General features: G+C 43.2%; 1 protein-coding gene across 1 annotated transcript in view; it reads left to right on the plus strand.

The window, feature by feature from the left end:
- Positions 1 to 21,374, plus strand: part of CDHR2 (cadherin related family member 2) — a 245,259-nt gene that overhangs the window by 215,480 nt on the left and 8,405 nt on the right. The window contains exons 30-31 of the mRNA XM_073620461.1: positions 435 to 518; positions 20,608 to 20,668. Coding sequence (XP_073476562.1) covers positions 435 to 518; positions 20,608 to 20,668 — 145 coding nt within the window. The remainder of the gene's footprint in view (positions 1 to 434; positions 519 to 20,607; positions 20,669 to 21,374) is intronic.

Here is a 21,374-nt window from a genome sequence, read left to right on the forward strand (position 1 = left end):
GTGCTCACTAACACAGATTTGTGAACAATATTTGAGAGAAATAGGCCTTTTGTGTACATAGAAAAAGTCGTAGATCTTTAAGTTCAGCTCATGATAAATAGGGGCAAATACAAAAGTTTTGCATTTATAATTTTGCTCAGTGTATATATATATATATATATATATATATATATATATATATATATATATGTATGTGTATATGTATATATGTGTGTATGTGTGTGTGTGTATATATATATATATATATATATATATATATATACACAGTATTTGCCCCCTTCCTGATTTTTTTTTTTGCATATTTCTCACACTTAAATGATTCAGATCATCAAAGTGTTTATAATTTTACTCAGTGTATATACTTTATACTTTTTTATTGTATATATTTTTTATTTTTTTCATCATCACTATATGCATTGTATTTTTATCTCCAGTGCCAACCCCATGCTGAATGTTGATATGGGCACCTTTTTAGACTTGGGCTTTGAAGACAACAGTTCTATTAGTGATTCTGCCAGGTGAGATTTACATATACTTTTGTGTAGAGTTTCCAGATTTGCCTAAACTGTGGCTATTATCTAAGACACCAACCAAAAGTTACATTTTTAATTCAGCTTCTAGCTGGACTTGATTTGGACTGGACTTGATTTGTAGCTAGTGGGAGTGTCAAGGTTGTCTCAGTAAAGAAAAGCGCACAAAAACCGCCAGGTTAAGTGAAGATCTTGGAACAGAAAACCCAGATGCCATTTGTGTCCCTACTGGGGAAAATTCCCTTCATCCTCCTGTTAGGACACAGAGAGAGAAAAATAAAACACATTTAAGTGGAGTTGGGAAAGGTTTGAACTTATGACAATGTTTTTAGTTTTTTATAGGAGTCTTTGTTTTTCTGTTCCTGTGACAATAACACCTAAACAACTCTTGCACGGATAGTATGGGGCAGGAAATGAAGAAAAATCACCTAGTGGTGTCACAGACAGAAATAGAAACATGTGAAAAGGTTGCTGTCTACCTGGTGCCAAGGCTCAGCATGTGGTGCATTGGGCAGACAGATTGCTGGGAAGGGGTAAGCATGACTCCACAATGACAGAATACATGAATGGTGGAGGTTCCCAAAGAATCAGTGAAGAGAAACAAGCTGTAAGCTTAGGGTAAAGACGGTCAAGATTGTAATATATACGGTCTATGTTTTTTGACATACAGGAACGACAGTGACAGCTTATAGAGCTAAATGCATTGTCTATATCTTGATGCTAGTGCTAGAGCAAAGCATTTGAGTCCATAGAGTACTTTTTTTATTGGTGTGCAACCTATCCACTAAATACGGTAATATAATTCTGACGTAACAATATCATTGTTTTGCTAGGTAGATAAGGTCAGGATTATAACCCTGAAGCCTAATCCAAGTCAGCTGTTGTATTTCTATGGTGACAGGTTCACTGTAAGGCTGGCCATACATTATAACATTTTCTTGTACAACTTTCCATTAGAATTTCCAAAACCATATAATATGAAAAACCTAAACACTTTCAATTTGTATGCAGTCAGGCAGGCCCTTGCACTATATAGTTGAAGGTAAATTTAAAGAAAGTTGTATAAGAAAATTGTATGGTGTATGGCCAGCTTTAGGCTGTGTCCAGGGGCGGACTGATAACTCATGGGGCCACTGGCAATAGGAGATTATGGGGCCCCCAGGCAATCAGAGATTATGGGGTCAGACAGTATACACACACACAGTATACAATCACACAGTATACACATACATGTACACACAGTATACACAGACAGATGTAAAAAAAACACAGATTTATACATACTGTCCCTGGTTTTACTGAGGCTGGCAACCCTGATGGGGCCCCCTAGTGGCCCAGGGCCCTCAGGCAGTGCCCGAGTGGCTCAATGGTCAGTCCGCCCCTGGCTGTGTCTTAGATAAAAGCAGTCTTGATACTTATAAAAATAGAAAAGTATTATTATTATTATTATTATTATTATTATTATTATTAGGCCTTATGCACAATGAACTTATAAACACCATGTGTACAGGAGTTTTATTTTATTTTTTTCAGCCTGTTAAAGCACCTCTGTTAGCTTATGTGGCTATACACAACTAAGCCTTTACAGGTGTATTAGAAGAGAAATGTTTACAGGATGAAAAAACTCTCCAAAGAAGCATTTAAAAGAGGAACTGAAGCACAGACAAAAAGCTAGACACTCCTAAATGCATCTAAGCGCACCTAATGGTAGATGCCTCTAGCATGTGAGCATTAAAGTGGTTCTAAAGTCAGAAGGTTTTTTTATTTTAATGCATGCTACGCATTACGATAAAAAGCCTTCTGCATGCAGCAGTCCCCCATATACTTACCTGAGCCCCCTCTCTATTCAGCGATGTTTTAGGATTGTCTCGGCTGCCTGGGACTCCCCTCCTCATTGGCTGAAACAGCAGCACGGCGCCATTGGCTCCCACTGCTGTCAATTAAAGTCAGTCACCCAATGAGGAGAGAAAGGGGACGGGGCCGGGCCGCAGCTTCGTGTCTGAATAGATACACAGAGCTGCAGCTCGGGTGCCCCCATAGTAAGCTGCTTGCTGTGGGGGCATTTTTCAGAAGGGAGGGGCCAGGAGAGCCGAAGAGGGACCCAAGAAGAAGAGGATCCGGCTGCTCTGTGCAAATCCACTGCAGAGGGCAGGTAAGTATAACATTACAATCACTTTAATAAATAATTATTCTCGCCAATGGAATGCATTAACACTTAAATGCCAGATGCTAAATACATCTAAACGTGTGTGCAATACGTTACTTTGGACACGGTTTTCAAGCTGCTTTTTTCCTTCTAGGAGTTCTGGCATTCAGAGATGCTTAAACAGATGTCCCTTGTGCATGAGGCTTTATTGTTGTTATTTTATTATATATTTTATACATTATTATAATCATTGATACTATACAATTCTTAATATGCAGAAAAAAGAAGAGGTAGTGGGACTTTACATATTCGGGATAGAGGCATGTCGATGCTAGTTGTGGCAGGTCACTTTTGTCCTTATTATGCCATATACAATTCTTAAAAACAGAAGCATGGTCATGCATTGTGATAATGGTGGAACAGGAAACTTAAATTGCTATAAAGATTGATCCTATTTAGGCAGCACTGAAAAGTAGAGCAAGAGGTCAAAAAGAGAACTGAAATGCACTTACTTCTGGAATCTGACAGTTACTTAACCAGAAGAAACAGAATAAGGAAAAAGGATTACCAGACAGTACCTGTAACAATGTAAGGCAAGGGTCCAAGGGAAAAGCGGTTAAAGAAGGTTGAGAAAGGGAGTAAGAATATTAGAAAGAAAAAGAGGAAAGTTGTGTGATAGAATCAGGAGTTAAGTTTTTTTAAGTTATCTCCATGTAAAGAGCAGAGGAATGATATTGGGTAATTGGTTCAAGTTTAAATTCCAAACGTTATTTTGTGATAACAGAGTCTGCTTTATTCATGCTCCAATTTGCTTCACACCACTAACGTGTGCAAGTGCGGTTCTTAATTTCTCTCTGCTTCAGATAGGAGCAGTCTGCCAGTGTGGAGAGATTAAAGAGCCGCTGTAAGGACATGATTTAGAACTGGGAAAGATTCCTCAAAACTTTCATTTTTAGTGCTGGCCAGGCAAAAAAGAAGCTGTCAAGATGCTATGGTACTTAAAAGTTCTAGGTTGTTTTCATATCATCATATCACCATATTAATGCCTATAGAGATCAGTTAAAAATAATTGCCATTATTAAAGTAAAACTAAAGGTAAAACTTTTTTCCATGTTGAATAGAGTAAGGGGGGATTATAACCCCTGTTAGTTTTATTTTTGCCCCATTTAGGAGGTTTCCTTTCATTCCCTGCAAATGGGTTATACACTATACTGTGTGCCATATGCCCTCATCCCTTAATTTAACATATCTAAACAACTATGTAAGTAGCCATGGACTTATTTGAGGGACATATAGAAGCAAAAAAAACCCACTGCATACAGTTGCAATAAAAAGTATGTGAACCCTTTTGGAATGATATGGATTTCTGCACAAATTGGTCATAAAATGTGACCTGATCTTCATCTAAGTCACAACAATAGACAATCACAGTCTGCTTAAACTAATAACACACAAAGAATTAAATGTTACCATGTTTTTATTGAACAAACCGTGTAAACATTCACAGTGCATGTGAAAAAAGTATGTGAACCCCTAGACTAATGAGATCTCCAAGAGCTAATTGAAGTGAGGTGTCAGCCAACTGGAGTCCAATCAATGAGATGAGATTGGAGGTGTTGGTTACAGATACCCTGCCCTATAAAAAACACACACCAGTTCTGGGTTTGCTGAAGCATTGCCTGATGTCAATGATGCCTCGCACAAAAGAGCTCTCAGAAGACCTACAATTAAGAATTGTTGACTTGCATAAAGCTGGAAAGGGTTATAAAAGTATCTCCAAAAGCCTTGCTGTTCATCCGTCCACGGTAAGACAAATTGTCTATAGATGGAGAAAGTTCAGCACTGCTGCTACTCTCCCTCGGAGTGGGCATCCTGTAAAGATGACTGCAAGAGCACAGCGCAGACTGCTCAATGAGGTGAAGAAGAATCCTAGAGTGTCAGCTAAAGACCTACAAAGTCTCTGGCATATGCTAACATCCCTGTTAGCGAATCTATGATACGTAAAGACTAAACAAGAATGGATTTCATGGGAGGATACCACAGAGGAAGACACTGCTGTCCAAAAAAACCATTGCTGCATGTTTACAGTTTGCACAAGAGCACCTGGATGTTCCACAGCAGTACTGGCAAAATATTCTGTGGACATATGAAACCAAAGTTGAGTTGTTTGGAAGAAACACACAACACTATGTATGGAGAAAAAAAAGGACAGCACACCAACATCAAAACCTCATCCCAACTGTGAAGTATGGTGGTGGGGGCATCATGGTTTGGGGCTGCTTTGCTGCATCAGGGCCTGGACAGATTGCTATCATTAAAGGAAAAATGAATTCCCAAGTTTATCGAGACATTTTGCAGGAGAACTTAATGCCATCTGTCCACCAGCTGAAGCTCAACAGAAGTGTTGGGGTGTTGCAACAGGACAACGACCCAAAGCATAGAATCTACAACAGAATGGCTTAAACAGAAGAAAATACGCCTTCTGGAGTGGCCCAGTCAGAGTCCTGACCTCAACCTGATTGAGATGCTGTGACATGACCTCAAGAAAGCGATTCACACCAGACATCCCAAGAATATTGCTGAACCAAAACAGTTCTGTAAAGAGGAATGGTCAAGAATTACTCCTGACCGTTGTGCACGTCTGATCTGCAACTACGAAAATGTTTGGTTGAAGTTATTGCTGCCAAAGGAGGTTCAACCAGCTATTAAATCCAAGGGTTCACATACTTTTTCCACCTGCACTGTGAATGTTTACATGGTGTGTTAAATAAAAACATGGTAACATTTAATTCTTTGTGTTTTATTAGTTTAAGCAGATTGTGATTGTCTATTGTTGTGACTTAGATGAAGATCAGATCACATTTTATGACCAATTTGTGCAGAAATCCATATCATTCCCAAAGGGTTCACATACTTTTTTTGCAACTGTATATAAAAAAGCCATACATTTAATTAGACCAGGTAAAATACAAGACACAATTCAAGAAGCAGACAATAAAATTTCTATTTTGGGAATCACACAAATATTTGCTTTAGACTCAACGTTTTTCGAATGATCTTCCTCAGGAGTACATATAAATAATCTCAGAATGATGAAACTCACAATTCTTTAATTAAAACCTAGATTGGCTGGAATCCAAAAGTGTAGGATGTCATAGGGGAAAAAAGACAAAAGATTTTCTTCAGAGTACAAGTGGCATGCTTAGGAAAATATCAGGGTGTATTAAAGGGACCATCACTAGGCATCCATTATCCTCTATTGGGCACAAATTGGCCACATAAGATGATGTCCTCATAGCATATCTATTAGGTGGTCAAAGTGTAACATCGCCTGTGCATCAATAAGACATGGAGAGCCCCAGGTTTTTCTGCGTCATTTCATCAAAAGGACATACCAGTATACATCCCAATGTCCTCAGAGTCCAGCACTAACCAAAACAGGAAGTAAAAGAAAAAAATCCCTCTAAAGTGAATTCCTAGTACTAGAACTAATATCCACATCAGAAGATTTTTCCTCAATTACTGCTCTGGGAACAACCCAAAATTTGTGATTTTCTTTCACTTTCCATGATAATGGTGAACAGGACAAATAGAGAGGATAAATCTCCCTAATGGGGACACAGACAGCAGTAAAACCCTGACAGGCATGGGCGTCCCCATGAGGGGGCGAGTGCCCCCCCGGAGCAAGGTGTCTGCACATGGGCAGGCAGTGGTGTCACTAAGGGGGTGGCGGGGGTGCGGCCCAGGTGACACCCGCCAGAGGGGTGACACCAGTAAAGCAGTCATATATAACCAAGTGTAGCGCTAAAAAATGAGAAAGAAAATATTGCTATACCACATATAATAGCAAAATGAATTGTGAAAAGATAGTGTTTTGTATACTTTGTGAACATTCATACATATAGAACACTTATGTTATAAAGCCTTAGGGTCACCAAAAGTGATAACAGGATGTAAAAATGGCAATAAAGTCCAAAACTGAATGTGCAGATACGGTGAACATAAATTTTGCAATGGTGATAAATTCCAAAACATATACTCGTGAGAGATTTCTGTATGTAATCCAACATGTGCTGACAGACCCTTGTGCGAAACCGCCACCTAGGATGACTGGAGGCTTACCAGAAAGTTGGGACCCACCTAGCATACGCTATATGGGTCAAACAGGCTTGGATTGCTGGTGAATGGTGAAGTTGTAACGTTGCTATCCCAAAGAGGTCTTCTTCATATGGAAGCTACAACTTCACCATTCACCAGGCCTTGGTTCCCTACCTTCATTGCCAGTGAGCAATCCAAGCCTGTTTGACCCATATAGCGTATGCTAGGTGGGTCCCAACTTTCTGGTAAGCCTCCAGTCATCCTAGGTGGCGGTTTCGCACAAGGGTCTGTCAGCACATGTTGGATTACATACAGAAATCTCTCACGAGTATATGTTTTGGAATTTATCACCATTGCAAAATTTATGTTCACCGTATCTGCACATTCAGTTTTGGACTTTATTGCCATTTTTACATCCTGTTATCACTTTTGGTGACCCTAAGGCTTTATAACATAAGTGTTCTATATGTATGAATGTTCACAAAGTATACAAAACACTATCTTTTCACAATTCATTTTGCTATTATATGTGGTATAGCAATATTTTCTTTCTCATTTTTTAGCGCTACACTTGGTTATATATGATTTATTACAAATTTTCTATTTGTTGTGTTAGCTGCTTACATCTATGACTTTTTTGGAGTAAGCGCATGGTTTATAGGTTTTTTATGCACCAGTAAAGCAGTAACAGCCGACTCTTTTCCCCGCTCTGTCCACCAGTGAACACAAGCAGCTGTGCTGTGACAGGAGAGAGGTGAGCTGAGGGATGTCAGCGTATCTCACCCCCTCTTTCTCCTGTCAGCGGTGGAGAAGAGAGAGCAGATCAGCTTGGTGCCCAATTTTCTTTCCTCCCCATTGGCCACAGCAGAGGGCCAATCAGAAGAGGCAAGGGGAGCATCGTGGGACATCTAGTCCCAGAAGCTTGGCAGCCCCATTGTTGTCCACAGGCAGCAGACTTCAGCCCCCAGCATTCACTCTGCTGGGGGGGAAGATTGAGAGACTGGAACCCAGGAAGAAGCTGAGTGACTGCTATAGGAAAAAGAGAGGACTGTGCTGGGGGAAGCCAGAGAGAGAGCTACACTGTCCCCACATCACCACAGAGAGAAAGTCACGCTGCTGCCCAACACCACCAGGGAGAGAGCCACGCTGCCAGCATCACCAGAGAGAAAGACACGCTGCTGCCCAGCACCACCAGAGAGAGAAAGACAGATGTGCTACACTATTGAGCAAAGTCAGTCTGGGCAACCCAGAGTGAGCGAACATCCAGCCGGAGGGATCACTACTGCTGTGTAAACATAAAAACAGTTTAGAAATTGCTAATCAGACAATGGCAGCTTGATCCTTCTATTAAGCTTTTACATGCCTGCGCTTTATGTGATAATGACTAAGCCCCTCCCCTTCATGACATTGTCAAAAAGGGGCGGAGCATAGGTGACCTCAAAATTATGCCCCCTCTGAAAAAAGTTCTACGGGCGACCATGCTGACAGGTGTTTTAATCCCTCTCCACTCTATCCAAAACTAAAGAAAAAAGTTATGCCTTTAGTTGTACTTTAAAGTGGTTGTACACTCCAGTCATGAAATGTGAGCAAAGCACGTGTATCTGTAGTGTTTACTGCTCTCTCTCTCTCTCTAAAGCTTTAAGTGTAATTTCTCTCTGGTGAATCGTTTTTCTGTTATCAGCATGAGTCACTTCTGAGAAGTTTTCCCACACGTGATATATTAGTGTTGTGAGTGAGGGGGAGGAAGAGCTTAGAAGAGAGCTTTTATATTTAGAACACAATTCTTCTGCTGTGTGGGGTGTGTCCCTTTCACTCAATCAGCTCTCATGCACTGTGACTGCAGTCTCTCCGCCCCCTCCTGCGTGCTGCTGACAAATGAAGAAATATTTTTAACACGATCTGCACTTTTGAAGGGGTGTAGACAAGAGAAGATTGCAGATAAATAAGTAAAACTTATGTAGAAGGATTTGTTTCATCTCTGTGTATCATCTGAGGGTGAGGTTTTACAACTACTTTAATGTATTTTGTACTCCCTTATTGGCATAATTATTTAGTGGAAGCATATTACAAAACTCAATTTACAATGTACATAGAACTTACAAACTCCACATCTTTGGAGGGATTTAAACATCCATAAATAAATAAGGAACCGCGCTACGTGCATAAATGTGAAAATGTAAAAAAATAAGTGAATCGTGAGTGACAAAAATTGAACAAAAATCCTGCTGCTAAACACTATAACCTCGATATAAGGCAAAGATCAAATACATAACAGTCAGTGTAGCGCTGGACATGAAAAGAGTGACTAGTGATTAGGAGTTAGTGCACAATCTCTAATGATGCTAGGATATAATGCCGAATAAACAATGTAAACACACCAAAAATAATCATCTAAGGCTTATATCTATATATGATACGTAGTGATATTCCTTTTAAATATGGGACCATGCCAAAAATTGGTATATGTGAAAAAAATAAATGTAAATGGTGAAATAAAAATAAAAAGTTCAAAGAAGTGTCCCAAATAACAATGTGTGAAATCCAAAAGAGATCCAGAGGAAGATATATTGCAGGATTCGGGAATATTCGATCCACCTCCCGTGCAGCCCACCACCAAATGGTAAAGATGAAGGCTTACCAGAAAGCCTGCGACCGCCCTTACTCAGGGGGGTCAAAACAAGCTTAGTTGTGGAAATATCCAGGGATGATGGAGCCTCCGAGTCCTCTCTCACTTCATCGGGCAGGCAGCCCACAGCAACGGGGACCCCGAAGTAGAAGTGTGCTCACAGGAATTCCTTCAATGTTTCTTCTCGGAAAGGGTCAGATAAAAATGAGCCTCAGATCCCAAGAAAAAATAGTTTTTTTTTTTTTTTTTTTTTTTTTTTTTTAGATTGAAAAATTGGGGGCAATTTATTGTAACTAGAACGCAGTAAAAGTATTTAAGACAAAATGACAGTAACAGAAAGGAAAAAACTCCTTTATTGGTTTAAAAACAGATCGCGCATGCGCGATGCGCATCAACGTTGTGACCCTACGGCCGTTTCGTCACAACTGACGTCATCAGGGGTACGTGATTGCGTACGCGCATGCGCATTAAATAGCTTAACAGCGCTGCCAAAGACGGCGCTATTGGTTAGCTCAGACCAGATTAAAAGCTGTAATAGGTTAATCTAAAGCCTATGATTCAAAGGTAATGCCCAATGTATAAATTGATAAACAAATAAATCATTGGTAAAACGTGCATATGATGGAGAGCCAACCACAACAGAGCCATCTAGTGGACATTTAGCAGAAAACGCTGAGCAAATAACAAAATAAGCTTTCTGTGACGAAAAATATTTAACATCTAAAAATTCAATTAAATTTATAACTGATACTGAGTCATCCTAAAAAAGAGCAATATTAATGTTGTAGCTAAGTCCATTTAAAATCATAATTAAAAACCTAATGTGGATTATGAAGTATATAATGATCAGTAAAATTGTCATGTTTATATAACCTCCTTACTGGCAGTGTAATTCTCCTACTGTATTCCTCATACAGGTATCCTCACTGGAAGCCCAATTAAAATTAGATGGGCATAGGGGACAACCATGAGTGCAATAATGGACACTAGACCCATAATCATGGGTAAAGGATCATAAATGTTCACAAAAAGAGGTTGCTGCACCCCTAAAAAGAAGGAGGGGGGGGGGAATTAAAAATACATAAAAATAAATATAATAAAGTAGTCTAAAAAGAAAGAAACAAATAAGGGAAACCTCCAAATAGAGATAACATGTCACAATCATAAAGGGAAACAAGATATTTCAAGCAGGACCCTAAATAATAATGGCCAAGACGGTGTCCCAGAGGGGACATCAACTGTTATTAATAAAGCAGTTGATGTCCCATTCAATATTCAAACCACTGGGGGCATGAGAACCTAATCTATAGATCCAGTTGGTCTCGGCTCTAGAAATGGTTCTCTTACCGTTACTGCCACGCCAATGGGGAATATATTTCTCTATACCAATGAAAGTTGTGCCCGTTGGGTCTCGATTATGTACGAGTTCATAGTGTCTGGAGACACTGTGCTTATCGAAGCCCTGTTTTATATTGGTGATATGCTCACCCAGCCTCACATGCAATTTTCTAACAGTGCGTCCAACATATTCCAGCCCACAAGGGCACCTCAGGAGATAAACGACACATTTGGTGGTGCAAGTAATCAATGATTTAATAGGATATGTTAAACCCGTATTGACTGAAGTAAATTCAGTCAGTCTCCTGTCCTTTAGTGTGTTGACCTTACACACTACACATCTCCTACATGGAGAGAAACCCTTGAGGTCACCAAAAAAGGTCAACCGCACAGGTGGATCTGGGACATTGGGTGCCAACGTATGTCTAAAACTCGTGGCTCCCCTAAATAAAACCCGTGGTCTGTCCGACAATAAGGGCCCGAGGATCCGGTCATTTTTAATAACTGACCAATGTTTTTTTATGATCCTTTTTATGGCCCAATGTTGGCTCGAATAGGTGGTGATGAAGGCAAGTCCAAAATCCTCTCTATTCTCAGTTCGGGGGGGATTATCCATTAATAGGTCCCTTCGATCTCTATTCCCAACCTCTAAGATTAACGAGTCAAGGGTCATTGAATCATAACCCTTGCTCAGGAATCTAGATTTTAAGGTGGATGCTTCCCTATGGAATTGTTCTAAATTTGAACAGTTCCGCCTCAATCTTAAAAATTGTCCTTTAGGGACAGCTGTTAGCCAGGAACGGTGATGACAGGAGTCAAGAGGAATGAAGCTGTTCCTGTCGGTTGGCTTGAAGAAAGTGGAGGTGGCAATTTTTCCATTGACAATATTGATAACCAGATCCAAAAAATGGATCTGAGTTGGGCTAGCTTCATGACTGAGCACTATACCTCTGTCATTATTATTAAGGCCCGAGAGGTAGGAATCAACCGATACCTCGTCGCCGTCCCAGATAAATAGGACATCGTCGATAAATCTTTTCCACATGACAAGCTGGTCGGGCTTGTCATGTAGAACTATATCTTCCTCCCATTTAGCCATGAAGAGGTTGGCCATACTGGGGGCAAACTTAGCCCCCATGGCCACCCCCTTCATTTGCAGATAATGTGCACCATTATACCAAAAATGGTTGTGCTCCATTGAGAAGTCCAATAGCTCCATCACAAAATTGCATTGTGTGATGGAGATATTGGAGTCCCGAAAGAGGAAGTGTCGCACCGCCTCATGTCCTAATTGATGGGAAATCGAGGTATAAAGTGACGCGACATCAGCTGTCACTAGCGTGTAAGTGTCCTTCCATTCCACCTCACTTAGTATATTGAGGACATGTTTAGTATCTTTAAGAAATGAAGGTGTGCCCATCACCAGTGGCTGAAGATAAAAATCAATATATTTACCAATACGTGAAGTAATAGAATCTATGCCACTGATGATGGGCCTACCCGGAGGATTCACCAAGGTTTTGTGGACCTTAGGCAAAATATAAATGACAGGTAATCGAGGAGCCAAGGGAACCAAATGTTCCTTTTCTTTTTTATTTAGGATTCCCAAGTCATATCCTTTTTCTATTAATGCACTCAGTTTGCGTTTATACGCGGCTGTCGGATCTGATGGCAGGGGACAATAGGTGTCCGTATCAGATAAGATTCTAGCCATTTCATTGGCATAAGAATCTTTATCAAGAATGACAATAGCCCCGCCTTTATCCGCGGGGCGTATGATAATGTCCTTCCTATTACATAAGAGTTTGCACTGATCTTATTTTTAACTTGGTCAGGTCACTCAATACCAAGTCGCGAAAGATACTGATATTAGGTGCTGTGTTGCCTATTTTTTCTTGGGATCTGAGGCTCATTTGTATCTGACCCTTTCCGAGAAGAAACATTGAAGGAATTCCTGTGAGCATACTTCTACTTCGGGGTCCCCGTTGCTGTGGGCTGCCTGCCCGATGAAGTGAGAGAGGACTCGGAGGCTCCATCATCCCTGGATATTTCCACAACTAAGCTTGTTTTGACCCCCCTGAGTAAGGGCGGTCGCAGGCTTTCTGGTAAGCCTTCATCTTTACCATTTGGTGGTGGGCTGCACGGGAGGTGGATCGAATATTCCCGAATCCTGCAATATATCTTCCTCTGTATCTCTTTTGGATTTCACACATTGTTATTTGGGACACTTCTTTGAACTTTTTATTTTTATTTCACCATTTACATTTATTTTTTTCACATATACCAATTTTTGGCATGGTCCCATATTTAAAAGGAATATCACTACGTATCATATATAGATATAAGCCTTAGATGATTATTTTTGGTGTGTTTACATTGTTTATTCGGCATTATATCCTAGCATCATTAGAGATTGTGCACTAACTCCTAATCACTAGTCACTCTTTTCATGTCCAGTGCTACACTGACTGTTATGTATTTAAACATCCAAGAGAGGTCAAGAGATTCAAATTGACCAGCCTGAATATTTACCAGAGTCTGGCCAATCCCTGAAGGGGAAGTGTCCACAAGGGGGCTGGAGTGCAGATAAAAAGCCTGAGATACTGGAGAGTAGGGTTCCTTCTCCCCAGGGGGGTTCTAGAGGTGTAGGGGTGGATGCTGCCAGGTATCCTGTGGACTGAACAGCTGCTCTAAGAGGCTTCAGAGGATTCAGATGGACTTTGCCCAGAGCTGACCACACCACCTGGAATCAAGTCCTGAGAGGTGCCGTCAGTGGGTAGTGTCTGGAGGAAGCTGAAAGGGTGCAGCTGTCTTGGGGACTTGTAAGCAGTGATCTTAACCACTTCCGGACCGCTCACTGTATATATACGTCATTTTTTTAAAGATGGATATCTCGGTAACGGCAGCAGCTGCTGCCACAACCGAGGTATCCATCTTTAGGGCCGGCGTTTCTGTACACGATAACGGTGGTCTCTGCGGCGGGTTCGCCGCGAGATCACCGTTATCGGCGGCGGGAGAGGTGCCACCCCCCCTCCCGCCGCTCTCCCGCACCCTCCGCCGCTTACCGGAGCCGTCGGTAGCGGCGGAGGAGATCGGGACCTGTCACTGCTGAGGTACTGAGACGAGTGAGGCCAAGATGGCCCCCACCCGTCTCTATACCATAGGACGGCCGGAGCGACGTCATTACGTCAGCTCCGCCCACTTCTCTTAAAGGCACAATTTTTTTGTGTCATTTTTTTTAAACGACTTTTTTTTTTTTGCATTTTAGTCTAAATATGAGATCTGAGGACTTTTTGACCCCAGATCTCATATTTAAGAGGACCTGTCATGCTTTTTTCTATTACAAGGGATGTTTACATTCCTTGTAATAGGAATAAAAGTGATCCAAATTTTTTTTTTTTTTAAAAACAGTGAAAAAATAAATAAAATAAAGTAAAATAAATAATAAAAAAAAAAAAAAAAAATTTTTAAAGCGCCCTGTCCCAACAAGCTCGCGCGCAGAAGCGAACGCATACGTGAGTAGCGCCCGCATATGAAAACGGTGGTCAAACCACACATGTGAGGTATCGCCGCGACCGGTAGAGTGAGAGCAATAATTATAGCACTAGACCTGCAATCTGTAGAATTTTTTAAACGTCGCCTATGGAGATTTTTAAGGGTAAAAGTTTGACGCCATTCCACGAGCGGGCGCAATTTTGAAGCGTGACATGATGGGTATCAATTTACTTGGCATAACATTATATTTCACAATATAAAAAAAAATTGGGCTAACTTTACTGTTGTCTTATTTTTTTAATCAAAAAAGTGAATTTTTTCCAAAAAAAGTGCGCTTAGAAGACCGCTGCGCAAATACGGTGCAAAAAAAAGTATTGCAATGACCGCTATTTTATTCTCTAGGGTGTTAGAAAAAAAACAATATATAATGTTTGGGGGTTCTAAGTAATTTTCTAGCAAAAAAAACTGTTTTAAACTTGTAAACACCTAAAATCCAAAACGAGGCTGGTCTTAAAGTGGTTAAACTGATACCTGAGACTGTGTCCTGGATGCTGCACTGGCTACTTGTTCACAATGGCACAAAATAACCAGAAACCCCAAATTTTGCCCTATGCCTATGGCTGTGGCACCTTGGACTGTTGACTATTAGCCACTACTGGTACTAGAAAGACTTTCCTCTGTTCACTACCTATAGCTAGGCATTTTGGAGTATGCCACGCCCAACTTATTTCATAAAAAGGTCCACATCATAGCATTTGTAGGTGGAAAATCCACCAGACTTCATGTGAAAGAAGTGCACGGTGGATGTACCCCCACATGAGGATAGTTTAACTCTTTCCAAGCCTTAGTATGAGAAGGATTCCATATTGCCGTTATGTTCATACTTAAAGTGCTTAGACACATTGGATAAGCCTTTGTCAGTACTGTAAGATTCACCATGAAAATGTTCACTGATTCAAGTTCTCAGTGGTCTCATGGTGCAACCCACATATTGTTTGTTACATTTATCGCATTCCACAACATATACAACATTGCTAGTGCCACAGTTGATATATTCACGAATCGTGAATTCTCGTCCTGTGGCACATGAAATTAATGTCTTGTGTTGTCTGGAGTGTCTACTACAGAAACGGCATGTGTTATTCCCACAAATGTAAGAGCCCACAGTATTCAACCAAGTTTTTTTGTATTGCTGCGACTCAAACAAACTTGGGGACAAAAGGCCTCCTAGTGTTTTATTACGGCGGCTTGAAAACCTACAGCCCAACTTAAGTATTGGTGCCAAATCTCCATCCGTGGAAAGTATTGGTAAATATTAATCTATAATGTTTTTTATTTTATTAAATTCCAAGGAGAAGGCAGTTACAAAAGTGACTGAACGTGTTTTACTGTCATTAGAACTCTTACTACTACTATTAATATGGCTCTTCTTGTGACCTGCATTCTCCAAGAGGGTAATTCTATTTTTCTCCATGGCGAGACGGGCTGCTTTATCTGTATTCCATTTGTCGTACTCTCGTGAATGAAGACGTGAGGCTATAATGTTGCACTCCTTATTAAAACCTTCCTCAGTAGAGCAGTTACGTCTTGCCCTGGTTAACTCCACCATCGGAATGGATCATTTGGTGTGCGCAGAATGGCAACTAGTAGCCAGAAATAAGGCATTGCCTGCACATGCCTTGCGATAGGTACATGTTGTAACCAAGCCCTGAGCATAGTTGCCAACATTGGGAAAAAAAAATTAGGGACACTTTTTTTGGCTGTAGGCGGAGTCAGCCTATAATTAGGGGGCGGGGCATGCGTTAGTAGGCGTGGCATATAAAAAAGGAAACATGCGGCGCGCGAAGGGCGCCGCGCAAAAAAATGGGCGTGGTTTACGTGAAATAGTGGGCGTGGCTTACATGGGCGTGGCTAAATGGGGTGTGGTTAGAGTCTGAGGTGAATGAGGGATGCAGAGGGAAAGGGGGGTAGAGGGATGGAGGGAAAGCAGACCCAGACCCTACACCATAATAGCAATGTGTATTCCAGAGTTTAACAATCAGCAGATAAAGATACTCCAAACACCTGGTGTTAGCGCTTCAATCATCCCGGCACCATGGTTGTTATGGTGTCAGGATGATTGAAGCGCATTATTACTATTATTACATTGTAATATAAATAATGAAATCATTCAACTCACCATAATGCAGAATCAGTGGGACCCCTGAGCGTGTCACCTGCCACGTCGCCTGCCACCAGATGCCATCAGGTTTCCCCAGCAGAGTCTGTCCTTACATAAGGTGCCCCCAGCAGAGGGGGGAGAAGGGGGTGCAGGTATGTTGGTGACACAGGGGGGAGGGGGGAATCAGGTATGGTGGTGACACGGGGGGGGAGAGGGGGGTGCAGGTATGTTGGTGACACAGGGGGGAGGGGGGGAATCAGGTATGGTGGTGACACAGGGGGGAGGGGGGGAATCAGGTATGGTGGTGACACAGGGGGGAGGGGGGGAATCAGGTATGGTGGTGACACAGGGGGGAGGGGGGAATCAGGTATGGTGGTGACACAGGGGGGAGGGGGGAATCAGGTATGTTGGTGACACAGGGGGAGAGGGGGGTGCAGGTATGGTGGTGACACAGGGGGGGAGAGGGGGGTGCAGGTATGTTGGTGACACAGGGGGGAGGGGGGAATCAGGTATGGTGGTGACACGGGGGGGGAGAGGGGGGTGCAGGTATGTTGGTGACACAGGGGGGAGGGGGGGAATCAGGTATGGTGGTGACACAGGGGGGAGGGGGGAATCAGGTATGGTGGTGACACAGGGGGGAGGGGGGAATCAGGTATGTTGGTGACACAGGGGGAGAGGGGGGTGCAGGTATGGTGGTGACACAGGGGGGGAGAGGGGGGTGCAGGTATGTTGGTGACACAGGGGGGAGGGGGGAATCAGGTATGGTGGTGACACAGGGGGGAGAGGGGGGTGCAGGTATGTTGGTGACACAGGGGGGAGGGGGGAATCAGGTATGGTGGTGACACGGGGGGGGAGAGGGGGGTGCAGGTATGTTGGTGACACAGGGGGGAGGGGGGAATCAGGTATGGTGGTGACACAGGGGGGAGAGGGGGGTGCAGGTATGTTGGTGACACAGGGGGGAGGGGGGAATCAGGTATGGTGGTGACACAGGGGGGAGAGGGGGGTGCAGGTATGTTGGTGACACAGGGGGGAGGGGGGAATCAGGTATGGTGGTGACACAGGGGGGAGAGGGGGGTGCAGGTATGTTGGTGACACAGGGGGGAGGGGGGAATCAGGTATGGTGGTAACACAGGGGGGAGGGGGGGTGCAGGTATGTTGGTGACACAGGGGGGAGGGGGAATCAGGTATGGTGGTGACACGGGGGGGAGAGGGGGGTGCAGGTATGTTGGTGACACAGGGGGGAGGGGGAATCAGGTATGGTGGTGACACAGGGGGGGGAGAGGGGGGTGCAGGTATGTTGGTGACACAGGGGGGAGGGGGAATCAGGTATGGTGGTGACACAGGGGGGGAGAGGGGGGTGCAGGTATGTTGGTGACACAGGGGGGAGGGGGAATCAGGTATGGTGGTGACACGGGGGGGAGAGGGGGGGTGCAGGTATGTTGGTGACACAGGGGGGAGGGGGAATCAGGTATGGTGGTGACACGGGGGGGAGAGGGGGGTGCAGGTATGTTGGTGACACAGGGGGGAGGGGGAATCAGGTATGGTGGTGACACAGGGGGGGGAGAGGGGGGTGCAGGTATGTTGGTGACACAGGGGGGAGGGGGGAATCAGGTATGGTGGTGACACAGGGGGGAGGGGGGGGTGCAGGTATGTTGGTGACACAGGGGGGAGGGGGAATCAGGTATGGTGGTGACACGGGGGGGAGAGGGGGGTGCAGGTATGGTGGTGACATGGTGTGCAAGAGGGGAGCCAGGACCATCAATGTCCCCAGCCAGCGGAGCCCCAGTCCATCCATGCTGGACCTCAGCCTTTGAGAAGTGTACTGCAGGGAAAGCTCCAAGCCTCCCATACACTGAGTACACCCCCTCCCCCTATCTCTCCTCTCCCCCACTACACTGACAGGCCACTACTCACAGTGTCAGACAACTCCTGAACAGCCAGATGAAAGCCTCCCTTCTTCCCTCCCGTCACTCCCACTATTCCCTGAGCTCCGTTGGACACAAGGGGGGGGGGGGGGGGGAAGGGTGATGGCAGTGGAGGCTGATCACGTCTTCCTTGTGTGCAGTGTAGAGCGGGGAGGGGTTGCCAATCCCTCCAACCAATAGGCTTCAGTGTACAATAGAATTTTCTATTTGTACACTGAAGAGAGAAGCGGATTGGCTGCCCCTCTCCCCTGCACTGAACACAAGGGGAACATTGTGACTGACTCGTGGAGGCAACGGCGGCCATTTTTGTGGAGCCGTTGCCGTTTTTTACAAAAACACTCACGATTTTCTCGGGACAAACCCCAAAAATTCGGGAAAACACCCGGGACAAAATTAAATCGGGACAAGGGTCCCAAAATCGGGATTGTCCCGGGAAAATCGGGACTGTTGGCAACTATGCCTGAGGTGCACAGCCTGTTAAAGTAAGATCTAAAAAATTGATGGCATCCTTATGACTATCATAACTACCGTATTTATCTGTGTATAACACGCACTTTTTTCCCCTTAAAATCAGGGGAAAATCGTGGGTGCGTGATATACGCCGATCCCCGCCGATTGTGAGCGGAGCAGAGCGATCGCGCCGAGATACACATAGCCGAGTGTACTCTGCCTTTCTTGGCTCCGCTCACAGTCATGCCCAGTCCCGCCATTGGACCTGTGTTATGTCCATCATAGGGCGTGACTGGGCGTGACTGTGAGCGGAGCCGAGAAGAGCCGAGTACACTTGGCTATGTGTATCTTGGCTCCGCCCAGTCTCTGCGATCTCGGTGGTGCTCGCTCTGCTCCGCCGAGTCCCTGCGATCTCAGCAGTGCCATATTTAAATCTGGACAAGGCTGCAATGGACACTGGGGGCAAGGCTGCACTGACAAGGCTGCAATAGACACTGGGGCAAGGCTACACTGGGGCAAGGCTGCAATGGACACTGGGGAAGGCTGCACTGACAAGGCTGCACTGACAAGGCTGCAATGACAAGGCTGCAAGGCTGCACTGACAAGGCTGCAATGACACTGACAAGGCTGCAGATGGACACTGATAAGGCTGCATTGATGGGCATTTAAATGTAAGTTTTTTTCCCTTAAAATTCCCTCCTAAACTTGGGGTGCGTGTTATATGCCGGTGCGTGTTATACGCCAATAAATACAGTAAATTCCAAATTGAGATGGTTTTTGTTCACCATGGATACAAAGGTAACACAGTCCATAAGGAAACTATCCCATACAATTAGGAGGTTGTCTATGTAGTGATCATAACTAACTATAGAACCTGCACATGGGTTGTGTTGGGAGAAGAGAAAACTCTCCTCCCACCAGCCCATGTACAGGTTTGCCAGGGATGGTGAAAAACGGGCCCCAATCGAGGCCCCCCTACATTGCAGATAGAAAAATCGATCAAACATGAAATAATTGCGGCTGAGCAGAAATTCAACTGCCATAATTATGAACTCTCTCAGACTAGTGTAGTAAGTACTGTAACATGTAAGATTATGTTCAAGGGCTTTGATTGCAAGGCCGTGTGGAGTACAGGAATATAGTGACTTCACATCCATGGTGAGCCACTGGTACTCCTCTTTCCACACAACTTCCTGTAAAGATGTCAGTACTGATGTGTCTTTGATATAGCCAGGTAATCTTACAACCAATGGTTGAAGATACTGGTCTAAGCAATGACCCAAACGCTCAAAAAGTGAACCGATACCTGCCACTATCGGTCTACCTTGTACTGGAATTATATTCTTGTGGTGTTTGGGCATGTGATGAAAAATGGGGACTATAGGTGAATATTGAACACATTGTTGATTGCAGAGGAGCAGTAGTCATGTGATAGTCTTTTATGTATAAATGTTCATGTTTTTCAACATATATGTGTGCTGTGAACAAGGCTTATTGCCGAAACTAGTCTGCTGCTGACTGTACTCACTGTGAAGGCTTTACATTAAATACACTTGATGTTATGGAGTTGCCGGCTGCTTCTTTTTCTTGATGACTGTTTACTTAATTAGCTGAAACCTAGGAAAATAACATTTTCAGAAGGAGAAGCAATGGCCTTCTCTTACCTGCACTTTATGACAAGAGCCTTCCCAGCGCTAAAGTGGTAAAAATAATTTTATTAAAAAACAGCTTTTAATAACTTTTATACCTTGTTCACATTCTTCACTAAAACATTTTCATTTTTCTGTATGCGATGTTAATGCCTTTTTTTTTACAACTTTTACCTTTTTTTTTTGCAGTGTGCACTCTGATTACAATAATATCTTTGTTGGAATAAAAGGTGACACATCTATATACCAGGTATGTATTAGTACCCAAATGTATTTAACCACATCCTTGTGTCTCAAGTTTTATTTCTGTACAAGATGATTTAGTGTTCATTTTGATCTTTTTTGGTGCAAAGTTTTTTGGCCCATACATGAAGCCATTTCATTTATTACCCCACTTTATAAGAATTCTGTTCTTGACCCATTCTTTGGCACTGGAAAAATATATTGGACACATTGTTTAACTGCTCTATATACATATATATTTTTATATGCTGAATTCTTAAAAATGCAAGTCGCTTGGCTGTTATTGACTTTGTCTTTCTTGCAAAAAGCATGCATCCAAGTAGTTCAAAAACTCATGATTTGCATGCTTCAGCTCAGTAGGGCAGAAATTTTTAAACTCAATGGATCAGTATGACAGCCAGGGAACTAACATACTAAAAGGACAGGTCATTAATGGCATCCTCCATATTCTCTCTGGTTTATTTTAAACTCTTTTTCCATTGCTAAAAATTATATGGATATCTGTATTTCTGCACATCCTCATGTTCCATTCACACTTTGCATTTCCAGAACGCGCAACAAATATGCTGTGCTTGGAGTACCATTATCGTATTAATGGCACCCCAAGCACAGATAGCAGGCATGCTTTTGCCGCACTACAAATGCACCAAAACATGCAGTGAAAAAACAAACCAGGCTACGCTCAAAAAAAGGTTTTGGAGCTTCTTTGAGGT

This window comes from Aquarana catesbeiana, linkage group LG03 (genome assembly GCF_042186555.1).
Source record: "Aquarana catesbeiana isolate 2022-GZ linkage group LG03, ASM4218655v1, whole genome shotgun sequence".
NCBI classification, from domain to species: domain Eukaryota; kingdom Metazoa; phylum Chordata; class Amphibia; order Anura; family Ranidae; genus Aquarana; species Aquarana catesbeiana.